General features: G+C 43.1%; 1 protein-coding gene across 1 annotated transcript in view; it reads left to right on the top strand.

The window, feature by feature from the left end:
- The window catches only part of LOC110529987 (cadherin-7-like), a 167,387-nt gene that overhangs the window by 95,225 nt on the left and 52,718 nt on the right, over positions 1-19,444 (top strand). The window contains exon 9 of the mRNA XM_021612703.2: positions 9,914-10,035. Within this exon, the coding sequence (XP_021468378.2) occupies positions 9,914-10,035 (122 nt within the window). The remainder of the gene's footprint in view (positions 1-9,913; positions 10,036-19,444) is intronic.

Here is a 19,444-nt window from a genome sequence, read left to right as displayed (position 1 = left end):
AAACTGTAGACCTGCACCAGGCTGGGAAGACTGAATCTGCAATAGGTAAGCAGCTTGGTTTGAAGAAATCAACTGTGGGAGCAATTATTAGGAAATGGAAGACATACAAGACCGCTGATAATCTCCCTCGATCTGGGGCTCCACGCAAGATCTCACCCCGTGGGGTCAAAATGATCACAAGAACGATGGGCAAAAAAAATCCCAGAACCACACGGGGGGACCTAGTGAATGACCTGCAGAGAGCTGGGACCAACGTAACAAAGCCTACCATCAGTAACATACTACGCCGCCAGGGACTCAAATCCTGCAGTGCCAGCCGTGTCCCCCTGCTTAAGCCAGTACATGTCCAGGCCCGTCTGAAGTTTGCTAGAGAGCATTTGGATGATCCAGAAGAAGATTGGGAGAATGTCATATGGTCAGATGAAACCAAAATATAACTGTTTGGTAAAAACTCAACTCGTCGTGTTTGGAGGACAAAGAATGCTGAGTTGCATCCAAAGAACTCCATACCTACTGTGAAGCATGGGGGTGGAAACATCTTGCTTTGGGGATGTTTTTCCGCAAAGGGACCAGGATGACTGATCCGTGTAAGGGAAAGAATGAATGGGGCCATGTATCTTGAGATTTTGAGTGAAAACCTTCCATCAGCAAGGGCATTGAAGATGAAACATGGCTGGGTCTTTCAGCATGACAATGATCCGAAACACACTGCCTGGGCAACGAAGGAGTGGCTTCGTAAGAAGCATTTCAAGGTCCTGGAGTGGCCTAGCCAGTCTCCAGATCTCAACCCCATAGAAAATCTTTGGAGGGAGTTGAAAGTCTGTGTTGCCCAGCAACAGCCCCAAAACATCAATGCTCTAGAGGAGATCTGCATGGAGGAATGGGCCAAAATACCAGCAACAGTGTGTGAAAACCTTGTGAAGGCTTACAGAAAACGTTTGACCTCTGTCATTGCCAACAAAGGGTATATAACAAAGTACTGAGATAAACATTTGTTATTGACCAAATACTTATTTTCCACCATAATTTGCAAAATAATTCATAAAAAATCCTACAATGTGATTTTCAGATTTTCTTTTCTCATTTTGTCTGTCATAGTTGAAGTGTACCTATGATGAAAATTACAGGCCTCTCTCATCTTTTTAAGTGGGAGAACTTGCACAATTGGTGGCTGACTAAATACTTTTTTGCCCCACTGTAGGTGTTCCTTTTGTCCAGGTGAGAAAGGGCAGTGTGGAGTGCGATTGAGATTGTGTCATCTGTGGATCTGTTGGGGCGGTATGCCAATTGGAGTTGGTCTAGGATGTCTGGGAGGATGCTGTTGATGTGAGCCATTCAAAATACTTCATGGCTACCGATGTGAGTGCCACGGGGCGGTAATTATTTAGGCAAGTTCCCTTCGCTTCCTTGGGCACAGGGACTATGGTGGTCTGCTTGAAACATGTAGGTATTACAGACTCGGTCAGGGAGAGGTTGAAAATGTCAGTGAAGACACTTGACAGTTGGTCTACACATGCTTTGAGTACATGTCCTGGTAATCCGTCTGGCCCAGTAGCTTTGTGAATGTTGACCGGTTTAAAGGTTTTGTTCACATCGGCTACCAAGAGCATTATCATACAGTCATCCAGAACAGCTGGTGATCTTGTGCATGCTTCAGTGTTGCTTGCCTCGAAGCGAGCATAAAATGCATTTAGCTTGTCTGGTAGGCTCGCGTCACTGGGCAGCTCGCATCTGGGTTTCCCTTTGTAATCCATAATAGTTTTCAAGCCCTGACACATCCGACGAGCGTCAGTGCCGGTGTAGTACGATTCAATCTTAATCCTGTATTGACACTTTGCTTGTTTGATGGTTCGTCTGAGGGCATAGCAGGATTAGTTATAAGCGTCTCTAGCCTTTAGCTCGATGTGGATGTTGTCTTTAATCCATGGCTTCTGATTGGGATATGTGAGTACAGTCACTGTGGGGACAACGTCGTCGATGCACTTATTGATGAATCCGACGACTGAGGTGGTGGTGCCGGAGGTCCCGGACTGTGGACCGTCTCAGGAGGTTCCGGACTGTGGCCCGTCGGCGGAAGCTCCGGACTGGGAACTGTCGCCGTTAGCTCTGGACTGGGAACTGTCGCCGGATGCTCTGGACTGGGAACTTTAGCCAGAAGTCTGGACTGTGGAGGCGCACTGGAGGCCTGATGCATGGGACCGATACAGGTGGCACCGGGCTGAAGACACGAACCTCAGGATGAGTGTGGAGAGGAGGCACAGGATGTACTGGACTGTGGAGGCGCACTGGAGGTTTGGAGCGTAGAGCTGGCACACTCGTCCTGGCTGGATGCTCACTTTAGCCCGGCAAGTGCGGGGCGCTGGCACAGGACGCACTAGGCTGTGAAGGCGCACTGGAGACACGGTGCGTGAAACCGCATAACATGGTGCCTGAACGGCGACACACACCGGAGGCCAGATGCGTGAAACCGGTGCACATGACAATGGACTGGTGTCATGCTCCTCATCATGCCCGCTCTGCAGCGCTCTCAACGCCAGGACCTCTCTCCGGAATCTTGCGTCGAGCTCCTCACTCGACTCCCTGACTGGCTCTGGTTCAACCCTCAGCTACACCAACCACTCCGTGTGCGACCCCCCCCCCAAAAAAAAAAATTGGGGGGCTGCCTCTCGTGCTTGCTTTGTGTCCAAGATTCCTGATCTCGTCGCCGTTCCTCTCTCGCTGCTTCCATTGCAGGGTCTTGTCCCCTACCATTACCTCCTCCCAGGTTCATGATGTCCTCCACTCCTGGGCACGCTGCTTGGTCACTTGGTGGTGGGGTCTTCTGTTATGTCCGAATGAGACCAAAGCATAGCGTGGAAAGTGTACATCTTTCTTTATTTTAGATCAACACCAAAAAACACCAAAAGTTAAACTAACGTAACGTTCTGCAGGCTACACAGTAACTGAACAAAAACAAGATCCCCCAAACTCAGGTGGAAAACAGGCTGCCTAAGTGTGATTCCCAATCAGAGACAACAATAGACAGCGGCCTCTGATTGGGAACCATACCCGGCCAACAAAGAAATAGAAAACTAGAATGCCCACCCAAATTACACCCTGACCTAACCAAATAGAGAAATAAACAGGCTCTCTTAAGGTCAGGGCGTGACATTGGTTGAGCGCAGTCTTCGTGCCAGCTTCGTTCTGTGGTGGTAAATAGAGGGCTACAAATAATATAGAATAGAACTCCTTTGGTAGCCACTGTGGTCTACAGCTTATCATAAGGTACTCTACCTCAGGCGAGCAATACCTCGAGACTTCTTTAATATTAGACATTGCGCACCAGCTGTTATTGACAAATCAACACACCCCTCGACTTACCAGAGTTAGCATCTCTGTTCTGCCGGTGCATGGAACATCCCTTTAGCTCTATATTGTCTGTATCGTCGTTCAGCCACGTCTCAGTGAAACATAAGATGTTACAGTTTTTGATGTCCCATTGGTATGATAACTTAATCGTAGGTCATAGATTTTATTTTCCAATGATTTCACTTTAGCAAGAACGGATTGCAGTGGGAGTTTACTCACTCGCCTCAGAAGTGTACTCCTGTTTCTTTAATCTAACGAAAAACATTTGATCTCCCCTGCAGCCTAAATAAATCTAAATCATTGTTGTCATATCCTCTTCATTATGCAGCCAAAACATGCAGAACTGACACAAAGTAAGGACAGCGAGAAGAAGAAAGAGAAAGACTGTTGGAATGATATTGTGGCAAATGCTTTTTTTTATCACAGAGGACAAACTGAAAGAGGGCAGTTGTAATGGCCAAGAAGACTCACAAACACACAAGCAGACACACAAACAGTCTGAGTCTGAGCCTGCCTGGCAGGGAGTGTCCAATATACAAACATTTTCTAAAAGCTACTAATGACAACCTTGACGACCTCATACCTAGCCGGTGGGAATACCGGTGGAGAACCCCCAACCAGGTAGTGGCAGTACTGGCAGAATTGGCTGCAGTAATCCATGGGGAGGGGGCCACACTTGGACAATCAGAGAGGGGGTCAATTATTGTGACACTGGCGACACAGAATAATGAAATGGTCTGACTGAACAGAGATGCTTGGGAAGAAGGGTCACAACAGGGGAACAGCGCGTGTGTGCGTGTTGGGGGGAAGGGGGTACCCGAGGTCCATCAGCTACGACTAGACATTGGTTAATCAAATCGTTCCATTCCTGCTCAATTTGGCATGCCTTCTCAAACAGCTACAACTATATACACATTCACACATCAAGTATTCTCTTGAGTTGGGCTTGGGGATTGAACAACTGTTAAACATCTGAGATTGTGTGTGTGTGTGTGTGTGTGTGTATGTATGAATGAGTGCGTAGGGTGTTGATGGTCGGTCTTTCGGTGGAAGGGGAGAGAGGGGTAGAGGTATTTGTGTCGGAGGGGTGGGGTGGGTGCGTGTATGCATCACACATCTGTTGCTATGGGGTAATGATGTTAGGCTAGGATGGAATCACAAGGTGCAGTGTAAAATGAATTGTAATTGCTTGCCACATTTTTTAAAATTTGTACTGCCAGCCCTTGTTATAGGTAAAAATCCTTCGTAGGAAGAGCCTACATTATTCTGGATATTATTTGTCAATTGTGGAAAGAATTAACACATGCGCAATTAAAAAAATGTAAATATAGTACCAGTCAAAAGTTTGGACACACCTGCTCATTCAAGGGTTTTCTTTATTTTTTACTATTTTCTACATTGTAGAATAATAGTGAAGACATCAAAATTATGAAATAACACATGGAATCATGTAGGAACCAAAAAACGGTTAAACAAATCAAAATATATTTAAGATCCTTTGAAATAGCTACCCTTTGCCTACTTTTGGCATTCTCTCAACCAGCTTCACCTGAAATGCTTTTCCAAGAGTCTTGAAGGAGATCCCACATATGCTGAGCACTTGTTGGCTGCTTATCCTTCACTCTACGGTCCAACTCATCCCAAACCATCTGATGCAGCACTCCATCACTCTCCTTATTGGTCAAATAGCCCTTACACAGCATGGAGGTGTGTTCGGTCCTTGTCCTGATGAAAAACAAATGATAGTCCCACTAAGCGCAAGCCAGATGGGATGGCGTATCACTGCAGAATGCTGTGGAAGCCATGCTGGTTAAGTGTGCCTTGAATTCTAAATAAATCACCCGCAGTGTCACCAGCAAAGCACCCCCACACCATCACACCTCCTCCCCCATGCCCCTCGGTGGGAACCACACATGCGGAGATCATCCGTTCACCGATTCTGCATCTCACGAATACACGGCGGTTGGAACCAAAAATCTCAAATTTGGACTCATCAGACCAAAGGACAGATTTCCACTGGTCTAATGTCCATTGCTTGTGTTTCTTAGCCCAAGCAACTCTCTTCTTATTGTTGGTGTCCTCTAGTAGTGGTTTCTTTGCAGCAAATCAACCATGAAGGCCTGATTCAGACAGTCTCCTCTGAACAGTTCATGTTGGGATGTGTCTGTTACTTGAACTCTTTGAAGCATTAATTTGGGCTGCAATTTGTGAGGCTGGTAACTCTAATGAAAACCTCTGCAGCAGAGGTCTTACTTTTCTGTAGAGAGTAGTGCTTGGAATCATTCCTCTGTCAATCATGGTTACCTGCAAGGAAACACGTGCCGTCATCATTGATTTGCACAAAAAGGGCTTCACAGGCAAGGATATTGCTGCCAGTAAGATTGCACCTAAAGCAACCATTTATCAGATCATCAAGAACTTCAAGGAGAGTGGTTCAATTGTTATGAAGAAGGCTTCAGGGTGCCTAAGAAAGTCCAGCAAGCGCCAGGACCATTGATTCAGCTGCGGGATCGGGGCACCACAAATACAGAGCTTGCTCAGGAATGGCAGCAGGCAGGTGTGAGTTCATCTGCACGCACAGTGAGGCAAAGACTTTTGGAGGATATTCTGGTGTCAAGAAGAGCTGCAAAGAAGCCACTTCTCTCCAGGAAAAATATCAGGGTCAGACTGATATTCTGCAAAAGGTACAGGGATTGGACTGCTAAGGACTGGGGTAAAGTAATTTTTTCTTATGTATTCCTTTTCCGATTGTTTGGGGCATCCTGAAAAAAACTTGTCTGGAGAAGACAAGGTGAGCACTACCACCAGTCCTTTGTCATGCCAACAGTAAAGCATCCTGAGACCATTCATGTGTGGGGTTGCTTCTCAGTGAGTTGGCTCACTCACAATTTTGCCTGAGAACACAGCCATGAATAAAGAATGGTACCAACACATCCTCAGAGAGCAACTTCTCCCAACCATTCAGGAACAGTTTGGTGACGAACAATGCCTTTTCCAGCATGATGGAACACTTTCCATAAGGCAAAAGTGATAACTAAGTGGCTCGGGGAACAAAACATCGATATTTTGGGTCCATGGCTAGGAAACTCCCCAGACCTTAATCCCATTGAGGACTTTTGGTCAATCCTCAATAGGTGGGTAGACAAACAAAAACCCACAAATTCTGACAAACTCCAAGCATGGATTATGCAAGAATGGGCTGCCATCAGTAACATCTGACAAAAATATCTAAAGACACTGAAGCAGCAAACTTTGTGAAAATGTATATTTGTGTCATTCTCAAAACTTTTGACCACGACTGTACAACAGAGGCTAAAGAGTTAATATGGTTCTGTTCTATACGTTTCACTATGTGTTCCTTTCAAAGGATGGGTTCCATTCAAAGGATGGGTTCCAATCTCTCAAAGGACTTAGGATCCATCTCTACAGAGGTGGTCTGTCAGTCACTGGAACGACAACCCAACTTGGGATGTTGGGAGGATTTAGTGGGTGGAATATTGTAGGACAATTGGAGGTTGACTCAGTCGCAATGCAAATATCATGGTACAGCTATATGGACATTCAATCAGCATGGTACTTTTTGATGGTACATTTGCAAACACATATTGCAATAAATATAATTTAAACTTGTATATCATTATGCTAAGTGGTGAAATAAGTTTAGCTAGTTAGAATTGTAAAGGCTTAGTGGATAAAAAGAAAAGACAATCCGTTTTTACCTGGCTAAAAGACAGTGAAATATACAGTTGAAGTCGGAAGTTTACATTCACCTTAGCCAAATACATTTGAACTCAGTTTTTCACAATTCCTGACATTTAATCCAATTAAAACTTCCCTGCCATAGGTAAGTTAGGATTCACCATGTGAAATATCAGAAAAATATTAGAAAGATATTTTTTTTCCAGCATTTATTACTTTCATCACATTCCCAGTGTGTCAGAAGTTTACATACACTCAATTAGTATTTGGTAGCATTACCTTTAAATTGTTTAACTTGGGTCAAACGTTTCGGGTAGCCTTCCATAAGCTTCCCACAAAAAGTTGGGTGAATTTTGTCCCATTCCTCCTGACAGAGCTGGTGTAACTGAGTCAGGTTTGTAGGCCTCCTTGCTCGCACACACTTTTCAGTTCTGCCCACAATTTTTCGATAGGATTGAGGTCAGGGCTTTGTGACGGCCACTCCAATACCTTGACTTTGTTGTCCTTAAGCCATTTTGCTACAACTTTGGAAGTTTGCTTGGGGTCATTGTCCATTTGGAAGACACATTTGCGACCAAGCTTGAGATGTTGCTTCAATATATCCATGTTATTTTCCCGCCTCATGATGCCATCTTTTTTGTGAGGTGCACCAGCCCCTCCTGCAGCAAAGCACCCACACAACATGTTGCTGCCACCCCCATGCTTCACGGTTGGGATGATGTTCTTCAGCTTGCAAGCATCCCCCTTTGCCCTCCATAATGATGGTCATTATGGCCAAACAGTTCTATTTTTGTTTCATCAGACCAGAGGACATTTCTCCAAAATGTACGATCTTGTGTCATTTGCAAAACGTAGTCTGGCTTTTATATGGTGGTTTTAAAGCAGTGGCTTCTTCCTTTCTAACCTTTCAGGTTATGTCAATATAGGACTCGTTTTACTGTGGATATAGATACTTTTTTTACCTGTTTCCTCCAACATCTTCACAAGGTCCTTTGCTGTTGTTCTGAGATTGATTTGCACTTTTTGCACCAAAGTACATTAATCTCTGGGAGACAGATCGCATCTCCTTCCTGAGTGGTATGACGGTTGCTTGGTCCCATGGTGTTTATACTTGCATATTATTGTTTGTACAGATGAACGTGGTACCTTCCGCTATTTAGAAATTGCTCCCAAGGATGAACCAGACTTGTGGAGGTGTACAGTTTTTTTCTGAGGTCTTGGCTGATTTCTTTTGATTTTCCCATGATGTCAAGCATAGAGGCACAGAGTTTGAAGGTAGGCCTTGAAATACATCCACAGGTACACCTCCAATTGACTCAAATGATGTCAATTAGCCTATCAGAAGCTTCTAAATGACATCATTTACTGGAATTTTCCAAGCTGTTTAAAGGCATAGTCAATTTAGTGTATGTAAACGTATCACCCACTGGAATTATGATACAGTGGAATAATCTGTCTGTAAGCAAATGTTGGAAATGTACTTGTGTCAGAGAAGGCCGATTGGCCCATTTTACTGTGTTGAAAAGGGACAATGCAATCCCCTCTAGTTACTGCCCTTGTTATTCTGGAGGTGCTTTTCTTGAGCATGATATGCCAGCATAGGGGTGGAGTGGCAAGACCATGCAAGATCTTAAGTTGACAAGGCTTGCATCTACATACTACTTAAAGCATTCCAGACTAAATAAATAATGTTTGTAAATTATTTGACAATGGTGGTAACTATTTGGTTTGTTATATAAAATCTTAAGTGTTTGTTTGTAGAGTGATTAAATTGGTTTCAGAATAGTTGCTTCTGCTTGTGACCAGCATGTGAGTCAATATCTCAAATGTGAGTAGATTATTGCATGCATATATAGTTTGGCGGCCTCCAGAGGAAGGAAAGATCTTATAAACCTAAAGTTGGATAATACAATCTTAACGTGTTAATCTTCAGATGTTTGGAGTCCAAAATGACACCAAGATACCTGAAGTTTAACACAAATTTCAGATTCTACCCATGAACAAGAACAGCTCGTTGGGAAGATTCAATGGATTTCTTAGAGAAGTACATACAGTCTTGTCGATATTTAAAATAATTTGTCATCCATTTAGAAAAATGTACCATAGCTTCAGTTAACTTGTTAACAACCAATTGTCTATTTTTTGAGTGTACATACAGAACTGTATCGTCTGCACATGTTAACTTGTTGGCAAGCAAGCGGGAGATTATTTATATAGATGGTAAACAGAAGGGGGCCTAATATTGACCTTTGTGGGACCCCAATGTTATTGTTAAATTGTTAATGTTATAGTTAGCAAGTCTTTTGTTTAGACATGTAGCAAGCTAGCTAAACAATGAATAATAATCCTAAATCATAATGTTACTACCCTGCATGAATCTACAGGTAGCTAACCAACCAGGTTCAATTCTTTTTTTTTTCAAATTTTACCCCTTTTTCTCCCCAATTTCGTGGTGTCCAATTGTTGTAGCAGCTACTATCTTGTCTCATCGCTACAACTCCCGTACGGGCTCGGGAGAGACGAAGGTTGAAAGTCATGCGTCCTCCGATACACAACCCAACCAAGCCAAGCCGCACTGCTTCTTAACACAGCGCACATCCAACCCGGAAGCCAGCCGCACCAATGTGTCGGAGGAAACACCGTGCACCTGGCAACCTTGGTTAGCGTGCACTGCGCCCGGCCCGCCACAGGAGTCGCTGGTGCGCGATGAGACAAGGATATCCCTACCGACCAAGCCCTCCCTAACCCGAACGACGCTAGGCCATTCTTCTGCATTACACCAACTACCAGATACATGCTTCAAAGACCAGTGCATTTGGTTGTGCTTATCCTTGACCACTTGTTTCTCTCTTGTTTATTTTTTCAGTGCACCCATTACAAGTGGGAAAGTGCATAATTCTGATCACAGTGATGGACATCAATGACAATGCACCCGTCTTCGCCATCGAGTACGAGACCTACCTTTGTGAGAGTGCCAGACCTGGACAGGTATGTCAACATCTAAATATCCTATGCCTCCAAAAGCTACTATTCGTAATGGAAAACCACAGTAACAAATACATTTTATACTGGACTGACACAATTTAATGTTCTGAGGCAGTTCAAAGAGAATATGACGGGATTCTGGTAGTGCTGTTATATTGGGTAAAAAATGCATTTTTGGTGTCATTGTCACAATTAAAACAACAAATGAATAATTAGGCACATTTTGGAGACAGAGAACTATTATCTGCGCCATAATTCTCTCATAGTCAATTGTATAATTACAGGAGTGGTCAGGTTAAAATAGTTAGATCTCCATAGCATGGATCTCCATAGCAGGTGCCTAATCAGGGGATCAAAGCATTGTGCTGCCATATGGATTTTTTTTTTAAAGAGGGATGAAAAACGGGGGCATTGTTGGGGGGATTGTGGCATGAAATTGATTTATACGAAAACGTGGCGTGGTATCAAGTGCTCGGTGTCAGCTCACCACGACAGCCAACTGGCCACACTGACACCACATGTGTTACTTATGCATCCATCTGCACTCTCTGTGGTGTGAGAGCACAGCTGAGGTGTGTGTGTGTGTGTGTGTGTGTGCTGCCTGCGTATGCATGTGTTTGACATTACACCTGTGTGTGTGACAAAATGGCGTCATTAAGACATTCATGCTATTGCAAATAAGCTCCGCATTCCATACAAAAATAATGGCAGGGAATTTTTGACACCACAATGGCATTCCCCATACCCCAAAATGTATTGTATTATACCAATTAAACGACAGTTAAAGGGTCTCTTCATGCAGTCATTAACATAATACCATACCTTCACACACATCTGTCCGAAAACAATTACAATGGGAGATGATAGCCATATTAAAGGGATACTTTGGGATTTTGGCAGATTAACTCGTAGATACCATTTTTATGTCTCTGTGTCCAGTATGAAGGACATTAGAGATAGTTTTGCGACCAAATGCTATCTAGCATTAGTGCAATGACTGGAAGTCTATGGGTATCTACTAGCATGCTATTCCTTTAAACATGTGACCGACCGGCTCAATTCAGTCTTATGTACCAACATTTGTAATTGTGTTTTTTACATTGGATAAAAAGGCGAGACTCAGAGCTCGAAATTGGTATAACAAACACTGTATTTGAGGAACAATGGGAAAGTAATTCTGCTTTGAAAGTTGTAACCTCACTTTTGAGAAAATGACCCTTGAATTTTTTGGTACACCTACTACAGAGCTCTTCTTTGTCTACACCCATTAAGCATCGTTCACGCCCTCTTAAGCCTTATCCCTACCCATCTCTTTAAGAATTCACATGTGATGCCATGTGCTAAACAGAGTGAGGCTGGTTTATACTACATCTATCAACATGTCTGTAGACAGTTGTCGCAGTAACATTGTGAACATTCTATTGTCGTCCGACATCAAACTTGTCGTTATCGTTATGAAAACTATAAACACAAAAACTACAGGCTGCATGACATAAGAAGCCTGGTGGTCCAAAATAGCATAACTGGTGTATTTAACACCAATAAACCCATCCTTTTAAAAACAAATGTAATATATGTCAATTTATCAAACCAGGCAATTAAAAGCAAACAGTGTTTTGGTTCATTTCTGGCTTGTTAGCTAATGTTAAGTTAGCTGGCTAGCCAGTTAAAATAATGACAATTTCATAGCTGACAACGTCTTAAGTTTAGCAATTTTTTTTCTCATTATTACAGGAAAATAAACTCACAACAAGATCATTCCTTACAAGTTAATGTCAAGCTAATTACATAAAATAACTTACGGTTGTGAGTGTGACTTAATAAAAGCAAGGCATTCTGATCATTTTTGAACTTGAACACTGTCTTGTTGGCCTAATGTTGGCCTAACTTTATATCCTAATTTGACTTTGGTGCAAGTCAGGTTGTTTTTCATATTACCATTGCTGGTAAACACACACTATATCAAATAAAAGCTCTGTTTATTTGTCACATGTAAGGGGTACAGAAGGTGTAAACGGTAGAGTGGAATGGTTAAATCCATAGTGGAGTCTTTTATTTACGTATGTAAATAGTTAGTTAAACAATTAACCATAATCCCAACTCATAACGTTACTACCATGCATGATTCTGTAGGTAGCTAAAGCTAACCAACTAGGTTCAATATTAGCTAGCTAGCTAACATTAGAAAATAGATTTCTGAGATACAAATAATATTACTACACAGATAATACAAGTAACATTAGCAAGCAAGCCAGCCATTCCTCTGATTTAAAAACTCTGTCAACTTCTTCTGTGACAACAACGCAGTTGGTCGCCGTTAAAGTCTGCAGGTCTACCCAAGATGACAGACAACAATGGTATGTTCCCCATAACCAACCACAATCATTCACAATGTCAGCTCTGGACGAGTGGCATTTAAAACATGCACTCTGATGATTGATGAGGACAGCCTGCAACTCCTCCTCAACACAGGAGCTAATGTGTCTCTGCTTAACTTAGAGACATATAGACAGTTTTTCTCCCACCAACCATTGGGCACCCCCTCAACTGCCCTATGTGGTTATGCCAACTCCAAAATTTACATTGTGGGATCCCTCCAGCTACCTCTTAAATACGGGGAGAAAGCTTCGCCAGCTGTTTAGTTTCATGTGTCACGCCATAGTGCCACTCCTGGGCCTCGACCTGTTCAACAGCCTACCCTTCTCCTTTTTGGACACCAGTGATTCAGAGATCTTCACTGTCGCCACCCTGTGGCAGCAACAGCACCCTGCACCCTGCACTTGGATGCCTCTTCTCCTTTGCACACCAGCCCCTGATTGATCCCACCATGACCCTCCCTCTACTCTGCGTCCCACTGGCCCTGCGAGCAGTTATCGTTGCCGAGCTCCAGCACCAGCTAGAGGAAGATATCATCGAGCCTATCAATGCATCCCCCTGGATCTCCAGCCTGGGGGTGGTAAAAAATAAATCAGGGGGCCTGCGTACCTGTGTGGACCTTAGAGCAGCAAACAAGACCATCATCCCAGATAAATAACCCCTGCCCACTGCTGAAGAGCTCACTGCCCTGTTCTACGACTCCACTGTGTTCACCATCAGGGATACCTACAAGTGCCGCTACACAACAGAAGCCGCAACCTCACAGCATGCATCACACACTAGGCTGTGTGATGTGTTATGGGTATGCTTGTCATCAGCAAGGGAGTTTTGTAGGGGGATAAAAATAAACGGAATAGAGCACAGACAAAATCCTAGAGGAATACCCATAACACGTTGCAGCAAACACCATGTTTGAAATTTTGAAGAGTGATGTTTTCTGTTGGATTTTCCCCGGACATAATGCTTTGTATTTGGGACAAAGTTCATTTCTTTGCCACATTTTTTTCAGTTTCACTTTAGTGCCTTCTTGCAAACAGGATGCATGTTGTGGAATATTTTTATTCTGTACAGTCTTTTCACTTTGTCATTTAGGAGTAACTACAATGTTGTTGATCCATCCTCAGTTTTTTTTGCTCTTACAGCCATTAAACTCTGTAACTGTTTTAAAGTCACCATTGGCCTCATGGTGAAATCTGAGCGGTTTACTTTCTCGCCTGCTATTGAGTTCGGAAGGACACCTGTATCTTTGTTGTGACTGGGTGTATTGATACACCGTAAAGTGTAATTAATAACTTCCACATGCTCAAAGGGATATTCAATGTCTGCTTTTTTATTATTTTACCCATCTACCGGTAGGTGCCCTTCTTTGCGATGCATTGGAAAAACTCCCTGGTCTTTGTGGTTGAATCTGTGTTTGAAATTCACTGCTTGAATGAGGGACTTTACATATACTTGTATATGTGGGGTACAAAGATGAGGTAGTCAATCAAAAACCATGTTAAACACTATTATTGCACAAAGATCAACTAGTTATGTGACTTGTCATGCACACTTTTACCCCTGAATCTATTTAGGCTTGCCATAACAAAGGGGTTGAATATTTATTGACTCCAGATATTTCAGCTTTTCATTTTTAATTCATTTGTAAACATTTCTAAAAACACAATTCCACTTTGACGTGGGATATTGTGTGTAGGCCAGTGACACAAAATCGCAATGTAAATTTTAAATTCAGGCAGTTTTGTGAAAAAAGTCAGGCAGACTTGTGAATACTTTCTGAAGGCACAGTGTATATTAAATAGTCAGTGGTGTAAATTATATAACTAGTAGTATACAGACCTATGTCCAATGTATGCATGTTTCATTCATTTGAACAATAGGCTTAATTGATCTAACATATGCCATTGCCCGTAGAGACACATAAGGCAAGACCGAGGAGATGATATCTCCTATATGATAACTATACAGTATATTATAAACTGGGTGGTTCAATCCCTAAATGCTGATTGACTGACAGCTGTGGTGTATCAGACCATATACCATGGGTATGACAAAACATTTATTTTCAAAACATTTATTTTTTGCCCTAATTAAGTTGGTAACCAGTTTATAATAGCAATAAGGCACCTCGGGTTTGTGGTATATGGCCAATATCCCACGGCTAACTGCTGTGTCCAGGCACTTCGCGATGCGTCGTGCTTAAGAACAGCCCTTAGCCGTGGTATATCGGCCATATACCACACCACATTGGGCCTTATTACTTAATTATATAACCCTCAAATTCAAATCTGGATACCGAAGCCAGTTCCACAGCTTTTTTTTGTCAATCCCCTCTAATCAGGGACTGATTTAGACCTGGGACACCATGTGTGTTCAATTACTTATCAGGTAGAACAGAAAACCAGCAGTAGCCCGGATCTCGTAGGGTGGGATTTGAATACCCTGTTATATAATGTAGTTAGTGGGATTCAATCTCATATGTTATGAGTAAATAGTGAGTGTTATTCACACATGGCTTGAATGAATACTTGTGAGTTGTTTAAAAGTTAGGTTTAAACATTTTGAGGAGATAAAATATCCTATATGATAACTATTGGTAGTGGTAGTCAATGTCCTATATAATAACTATATATTATATAGTTGTATTCACACCTGGATCAAATGTACAGTGCATTCGGATTAAGACTTTTGGACTTTTTCCACATTTTGTTATGTTTTATTCCCGTCATCGATCTACATACAATACACCATAATGACAAAGCAAAAACAGGTTTTTAGAACATTTTGAAATATTATAATTAGCTAAGTTTTCAGACCCTTTACTCAATATTTTGTTGAAGCACCTCTGGCAGAGATTACAGACTCGAGTCTTTTTGGGAATGACGCTACAAGCTTGGCACAGCTGTATTTGGGGAGTTTCTCCCATTCTTCTCTGCAGATCCTCTCAAGGTCTGTCAGGTTGGATAGGGAGCGTCGCTGCACAGCTATTTTTAGGTCTTAACAAAATCCTGTCTCAGAGCTCTACGGACAATTCTTTCGACCCCATGGCTTAGTTTTTGCTCTGACATACACTGTCAACTGTGAGACCTTATATAGACAGGTGTGTGCCTTCGAGTCTCATAGCAAAGAGTCTGAATTGTTATGTAAATAACGTATTTCTGTCTAAACTGTTTTTGCTATGTCATTATGTGATATTGTGTTTAGATTGATGAGAAAAATGAATAATTTAATACATTTTTGAATAAGGCTGTATTGTAAAAAAATGTGGAAAAAGTCAAGGGGTCTGAATACCTTCTGAAAGCACTATATGCATTTAAAAGTAAGACGTTTTTTTTTTTTTTTTTGTAGAGTACCTGAATACTCGCCTGGTCTCAGATCTGTTTGTGCTGTATGACCAACTACTATGGTCATTGTAATGACAAACATGGAGCATTCCTGACAAACTTGGAGTTGACATGCTAAACTTTGAATTGACATAGCATGACAACAACTACACTGAACGAAAATATAAATGCAACATGTGAAAATGTCAACAATTTTACTGAGTTACAGTCCATGTAAGGAAATCAGTCAATTGAAATACATTCATTACACCCTAATCTATGGATTTCACATGACTGGGAATATAGATATGCATCTGTTGGTCACAGATAGCTTAAATAAAAGGTAGGGGCATGGATCAGAAAACCAGTCAGTACCTGGTATGACCGTCATCTGCCTCATGCAGCGCGACACATCTCCTTTGCATAAAGTTGATTGGGCTGTTGATTGTGGCTTGTGGAATGTTGTCCCACTCCTCTTCTATGGTTGTGCAAAGTTGTTGGATATTGGCGGGAACTGGAACACACTGTCGTACACAACGATCCAGAGCATCCCAAACGTGCTCATTGGTGACATGTCTGGTGAGTTTGCAGGCCATGGACATTTTCAGCTTCCAGGAATTCTGTGCAGATCCTTGCGACATGGGGCCATGCATTATCATGCTGAAACAAGAGGTGATGGCGACGGATGAATGGCACGACAATGGGCCTCAGGATCTCGTCACGTTATCTCTGTGCATTCAAATTGTGTTCATTGTCCGTAGCTAATGCCTGCTCATACCATAACACCACCGCCACCATGGGGCTCTCTGCTCACAACGTTGACACCAGCAAACCGCTCACTCACACAACGCCATCTGCTATCTGCCTAGGACAGTTGAAACTGGGATTCATCCGTGAAGAAGATACATCTCCAGCGTGCCAGTGGCCATCGTAGGTGAGAAGTTACCCACTGAAGTCGGTTATTACACCGAATTTGGCAGGTTGGACGTACTGCCAAATTCTCTAAAACAACGTTTTAGGCATCAGCTCTGGTAGACATTCCTGCAGTCAGCATACCAATTGCACGCTCCCTCAAAACTTGAGAAATTTTTGGCATTGTGTGACAAAACTGGACACTGGGTTAGTGGAGATGATGGTGATGCTAGACAATCGATGCCATATGATGATGGTGATGGCTTGCTGGCCCTGATGTTGTTCTAAGCTCAACCTCTCTGTAGCCTGGACTTAGTTCTCCTCCACAACTAACGTGTAGCACCCACTTGGGTGATGCCTTTGCAGCTGCTATTGCGCAACGAAGCTCACCACACATCAGTCCAGAGCAGTAGTCATCCTCATCACAAGCTCTTTGCCATTTCCACAATTCATTGATCAAGAAGTCGGTGCTGAATGAAATGCATATTTTAAATGCAGCAGGCTTCTTAGCTAGCCATACTAAACAAGCAGACTTGCCATCAGTCCTTCAATTCCATGGGTAAAGATAACCATATATATCCAATCAACACTTAATGACACTCAATCATCTAAAATGTGTTCAAAATATACAGAGCTCTCTGTTTAGGTTACCTTACAGCACCATGGCAGCCATTATGTGATTCATATAAACAATCAAAATGTGCCCCTGGTTGCAGCACTGTGAGACACACTGACAAAAACTAAATAAAAGCATCCACCAACTCCTGGACAGTCTGTGGTGCAACGTGGCATTGGTGGATGGAGCGAGACACGATGTCCCAGATGTGCTCAATTGGATTTAGGTCTGGGGAACGCGCGGGCCAGTCTATAGCATCAATGCCTTCCTCTTGCAGGAACTGCTGACACACTCCAGCCACATGAGTTCTAGCATTCTCTTGCATTAGGAGGAACCCAGGGCCAACCGCACCAGCATATGGTCTCACAAGGGGTCTGAGGATCTCATCTCGGTACCTAATGGCAGTCAGGCTACCTCTGGCGAGCACATGGAGGGCTGTGCAGCCCTCCAAAGAAATGCCACCCCAAACCATGACTGACCCACCGCCAAACCGGTCATGCTGGAGGATGTTGCAGGCAGCAGAACGTTCTCCACGTCGTCTCCAAACTCTGTCACGTCTGTCACATGTGCTCAGTGTGAACCTGCTTTCATCTGTGAAGAGTTTGCCAATCTTGGTGTTCTCTGGCAAATGCCAAACGTCCTGCACGGTGTTGGGCTGTAAGCACAACCCCCACCTGTGGACGTTGCGTCCTCATACCACCCTCATGGAGTCTGTTTCTGACTGTTTGAGCAGACACATGCACATTTGTGGCCTGCTGGAGGTCATTTTGCAGGGCTCTGGCAGTGCTCCTCCATGCACAAAGGCGGAGGTAGCGGTCCTGCTGCTGGGTTGTTGCCCTCCTACGGCCTCCTCCACGTCTCCTGATGTACTGGCCTGTCTCCTGGTAGCGCCTCCATGCTCTGGACACTACGCTGACAGACACAGCAAACCTTCTTGCCACTGCTCGCATTGATGTGCCATCCTGGATGAGCTGCACTACCTGAGCCACTTGTGTGGGTTGTAGACTCCGTCTCATGCTACCACTAGAGTGAAAGCACCGCCAGCATTCAAAAGTGACCAAAACATCAGCCAAGAAGCATAGGAACTGAGAAGCGGTCTGTGGTCACCACCTGCAGAACCACTCCTTTATTGGGGGTGTCTTGCTAATTGCCTATAATTTCCACCTGTTGTCTATTCTGTTTGCACAACAGCATGTGACATTTATTGTCAATCAGTGTTGTTTCCTAAGTGGACAGTTTGATTTCACAGAAGTGTGATTGACTTGGAGTTACATTGTGTTGTTTAAGTGTTCCCTTTATTTTTTTGAGCAGTGTATATTTTGCATTGGCAAAATGAACATTCAAAATTGATAACTGAAACAGACACACTCAAATCTGGCCTACCAGAGAAATAAGAAACAGACTAGAGGTAAATCATATCTGTATGCACTCACAAGCATTTACACTATGATCATTGCATCAATCATATTCATCCACAATTCTAATGTATATGATATTTACAAGGCCAACGTCAACAGTATCTTAGACCCCTGTGAGTTCAGTATTTACTGCATATACCTGATTGTAATCGGATGACAATGCCAATCCTGTAAAAAGAAACAACATGATTGTGTCCCTGATTAACTGCTGCTTTGAAGCTGCTGCAAAGGGGGCTTAAAGACAATTGATTTCCTCTATTAGAGACTTATATTCAAACTGCAGAGAGGGGGAGAGATGGAGGGAAGAGAGAGAAGAGTGAGCGAGAGAAGGGGAGAGAGACACAGATTGTTTACACAGAATACCCTGTGGAAACATCATTGTTTGCACTGGAGCAAATTAGGCCCAGCTTGTTCCAATACCCACTCTGAATCGTATTTGTTGTTCCCTTACTGTCAGTGGTGTGTATTCATGTATGCTAAGGGAAGCCAGGCTTCCCCAAATATTTGGGTCTCTGTGTTTTCATAATTTTCCCAATTTGCAGGTGGCTAAATCTCACTGGAGAAATCATCGAATGGAGGGAAACAGTGCCCCTCTGTCTCAGTATGTGTAGCCCATGTATCTGATGCTGTCTGGAACAAAATAGTATGACATGTTGCCGCTGTAGCATTTGATTGATTGATACCAGCAAGCATTTGGCCTGCCTTGATAAAACAGTTATGAAAGAATTAGACAATCAGCCAAACGCTCAACTCTGGGCTGTCCTGGT

The sequence above is a fragment of the Oncorhynchus mykiss genome, chromosome 8 (genome assembly GCF_013265735.2).
Source record: "Oncorhynchus mykiss isolate Arlee chromosome 8, USDA_OmykA_1.1, whole genome shotgun sequence".
Taxonomy (NCBI): Eukaryota; Metazoa; Chordata; class Actinopteri; order Salmoniformes; family Salmonidae; genus Oncorhynchus; species Oncorhynchus mykiss.
The sequence above is the reverse complement of the archived record's forward strand: the minus strand, read 5'-3'. Positions and strand labels throughout refer to the sequence as shown.